This window comes from Austrofundulus limnaeus, unplaced genomic scaffold (genome assembly GCF_001266775.1).
Source record: "Austrofundulus limnaeus strain Quisiro unplaced genomic scaffold, Austrofundulus_limnaeus-1.0 Scaffold96, whole genome shotgun sequence".
NCBI lineage: Eukaryota > Metazoa > Chordata > Actinopteri > Cyprinodontiformes > Rivulidae > Austrofundulus > Austrofundulus limnaeus.
This window is the reverse complement of record NW_013952498.1, coordinates 896,454-900,666: the sequence shown is the minus strand read 5'-3', so window position 1 is coordinate 900,666 and position 4,213 is coordinate 896,454. Positions and strand designations below refer to the sequence as shown.

General features: G+C 36.2%; 1 protein-coding gene across 1 annotated transcript in view; it reads left to right on the top strand.

Annotated features, from left to right (window-relative positions):
* The window catches only part of pmm1 (phosphomannomutase 1), a gene marked incomplete in the record, with an annotated part of 20,469 nt that overhangs the window by 15,141 nt on the left and 1,115 nt on the right, over window positions 1-4,213 (top strand). Inside the window, 1 exon segment of the mRNA XM_014012904.1 lies at window positions 2,365-4,213. Coding sequence (XP_013868358.1) covers window positions 2,365-2,487 — 123 coding nt within the window.

Genomic DNA, 4,213 nt, shown 5'->3' with positions numbered 1-4,213 from the left:
TCTGCAAACAGCTGGATCAGCCGTCAGAGTGATGTCAAAAAAAGGGATAACGCAGATATTTTAAAGCAGGGTTGCAGGTCAAAATTTGTAACAAGACCTCACATGATGTTAGTGCTTGGAGTAAGTTGTTTTTAACAGAATAGAATAGAATAGAATAGAATAGAATAGCCTTTATTGTCCTGCCGAGGGGAAATTAAGGTGTCACAGCAGCATCAGTACAGAGGTTCACGTGCTAGTTACTTTACAAAGGTAATAGACAACAGAGAAACGAATGGTGTGCACTGAATTGGGCAAAAACTGGTGACGGAAAATCCAAAACCAATTTTGTAAAACTTGGGGCTAGTTAGGAATGTGAATTACTACAGCCTGTGAATGTAGTCACCAAATCCAGAGCATGGACCATCGTTTAACTTCCTACATCTTAAGTCTGGTAAAAATAACACTTGTAGACTTCTKTCAGGTTATTAAGAGACTAAAGGCATGCCTGTCTTTCTGGTGTAACATGATATGATCTTTAGCAATTGATTAAGTATGCACCAGCTAGTATTGTAGTCAAGACCACCTAAACCAGTGGTTCTTAAACTTTTTTGAGGTACCGAACCCACCAGTTTCGTATGTGCATTCACTGAACCCTTTTTAGTGATAAATAAAATATGATTTTTTTCCCCCCAAATTCAAGATAGGTAAATGTTTTTTACTGGTGTATAAAATGAGCCATGCACAAACATCACCTTGCTCAAAGTACAAAACCAGCACAGTGCGTAAACTAACAACAAATTTACAGTATGACTTTATTCTGGCCCCAAAAAAATATTTTGGCCCCATAAAAAATTTCAGCCCCCCAAAAATATATATTTTTACTATTTTACTAATAAAAAATTAATTAGGATGTATTGAAGAATTTAACATTTTTTAATAACTTTTCTTTTAAAGTTAATATGTTTTTTGTCGTTTTGAATCCACAAAATACTTTTTTGGGGCCAGCACTGATTGGCCAAGCAATCTCACATGACCCTCTGCAGCAAGTAATGGCCAAGCGGGGCGTGTCATCATGACTTTACATAAGTGTGTCTTTACCTCCGCGGCAGATGCTCTGCCGAATCCCTGAGACCGGCTCATCGAACCCCTAGGGTTCAATCAAACCCTGTGGTTAAGAACCACTGACCTAAACAGAGACCAAGTCAAGACCAAGACTTTTAGGAGTTAGGATCAAGACTTGGGGACAAAAAAAATTGACTAAAAACCAAGAATATTGGTACAGAAGCAGATTGCTAACGTTAGCTAGTTTTGCTAATATCACTTTCACAAAGCTTACCTGTCTTTGTGCTTTCTTTCTAAGTGCTACTAAAAGTTTGTTGTTGTCCCTATCATCTCTGAAAGTGAAGCACAGCAGAATTTACAMGYCACTGTATGCTTTCTCCTGGATGTTGTTTTATAAATGTATTCTTTATGATTAATTTAGCCAAACTGCAGACATCTTCTCTTGCTATACCAGACAACCACAACTCACTTTCTTGGAGTGCCATGTGCAAGTGAAAAGTTGAGGATGGGAAACAAAAATACATCATTAGCAATGAGTCATGCTTGATTTGAATCAGTACTTTTCACATCCAATGAAAGCAAAGATTTTAACAAATAAATTGGACAATGTTCTGGCAATTTTGTGATATTTCCACAGCTGTGGTCTTGACTGGTCTTGAAATAAAACCCTAATGTCCGAGACAAGACAGAGTACAAATGTGGACTTGTCTGAGACCAGTGGTCTCAAGACCAGTCTCGAGCACTACAACATTGGCATGTCCAATAACAAATTATTTAAAAAGTGTCAAWCATCGATCTGTTACAGTAATCAGTCTCCACTCCTGACTATCACCTCATCACATGCAGATGCTTTTTTACTTTCTGACATGCATCAAAGTCAGTGAAGCTTCAAAGCATCATATTGTCTTGCTTAGTGTCCGTGAAGACTTTATAATGCTTAACCTAAACCAAGTTTGCTTACTGGCTAACCTAAACATTCCAAAACATGACCAAATATTAACAGAGGGAAAAGAATCAGTTTAATGAACAAGAAGAAGTTAAAGAGTTTCCTGAACACAAGTCTTGCGTTTAAAGGGACTTGTTTGTAAATGGAACTGGTCCAACACCTCAGATTATTATAAGTTTGTGAACGTAGGTAAATGTTGAAAATACATGGGTGTGGTGTTTTTTTTTTTAACCAAGCCACACAATTGTGTTGAGTTAGTTCAAACTAAGGAGTGGTTGAGCTGTTCTTGAATGTGTGGTTTGGTTGTGAAACAGATCAAACCAGTGGTCGATGCTCTGTGTGCAGTAAGTGGATCATTTCTTTGCTTCTTTCTGCAGGGTGGAAACGATTATGAAATTTTTAACGACCCACGGACTATTGGTTTCACAGTCTWCTCTCCCGAGGACACGGCCAGACTCTGTCGGGAACTTTTCTTTGACCCTTCACCACGTGACTCCTGATGTTCTGATCCAGACTCCACCAAGCATCTGGTCTGAACTGAATAACAGCCAGAACCCTGATCCTAAACTAATCATGAGCTGTTGAAAGGGGCTGCTACTGTTCCATCTGGATTAATAATATTGATTTAAAATATTATGAAGCAGCAGTGAAAGGATTAGACATCAAATGATTGGTAAAATGCACTTATGTTTTAAAGTACTGTTTTTGRCTGCTGTACTGTAACAAGTAACAAGAAAGAAAAGGTAAGGGCATAATTTTGCACTGTTGTTAATGTGATTTTTATTCTAATATTTGTTATTATCACTGCAAGAGGTGAGAGAAATGAAAGTGAATTAGAGGAAGGCTCCGTCCACACTACTTTAGATGTTTAAAAAAATAACTTTCTCTACTGGCTTTAWACCTCGTGTTCAAAAACAAACAGCRTATTTTAACAAGATTTTTTAAAAAGCCTTCCAAGGTGAACATTATTAATGTTTCTGTGGACTCAGCAGTTTATGTTGCAACAACGAGGCTGTTTTTACTGATTTTTTTTTTTTACAATTGTCTCACTTCATCCTGATTCTGTCAGCTGGAAATAGATCTACAGATTGTACTTTTCTCTGTTTTCATGTTGTTAAAGCTTGTCGCCACCTAGTGTCAGGAAATGGGTATTTTAGCATTTTCTTTTATTGGTTAAACAAAGATTTTTAATTCAAACTGGAAAAAGAAGTTTGTTTAAAATAATTTTCCAGAAGAGTGTGGACAGGACCCTTAAACCTGATTGTATTTGTCTATCTGAATGAAAATGTGATATAAATATAGTGAAAATAAGGATCTCTATTCCTCCACATGTAAAGGATTTATAGAAGGAAACTTACCTTTGGTGTCTAAACTGGATGCAGTTAGTCGATGGTTCATCGTGAATCTCTTYGTGTCAAATTTTTTAACATTACCAAGGTCCTAAAAAGAACATTTTTTCTGCTTGTTGAGATTATTTTAATGTGTTTGAGGGAAGATTTATAAGGTATTCAGTGCAGTGAAAGATTATTAAGCCACTTTTCAGTTTTTTATATTTTTCCTCAAAACAGTCAGACCTACTTGTAATCTTTCAAAATAATCTTGAACACATCCCACATAGTAAAATTTGTCTGGCCCAGTTCTGGTCCACACAACACTTGGCCCAGATACCTCAAAAATGATGGCCCAGATGTTTTTTGCCTGAGGTGGTCCAGGCTTGGGTCGACACCACATAAACCAAAACACTCTTAAAAGAAGTGTTTGAATCATACTTGGCAAAAAGACTTAACAAAACACACTTATTGTCAATAAGTAAAAATAAGTTTCATCTTAAGTTTTAACACTTCAACCAGCAACACACRTTTTTGTAACTTCTTTGTGGATTGAGAGCTAAAAAAGTTTAAGAATCACAGCTTTAAAAGATTACATGATAATCTGGCTCCTTTAGGAAAAAYATATAAAGAAATCCAGAGCCCAAGACTTTTGCACAGTACTGCACATTTTAAATCAATCTTTAACCAGGGAATTAAGCTACTGTGACCAGGTCACAATATAAACTTCTAAAAATGATTATGTCCTGTAAAATATGTAACAAAAAATGTCTTTCTCACGGCTTGCATGAAGTAATCTTGGCAAATAAATGTATTGATTTGTGTTGCTTAAAATCTGTAAAGCTGTAAAAAATGAATTGTATTTAATTTGAGTCATCTCAAAAGAACTGACAAACCA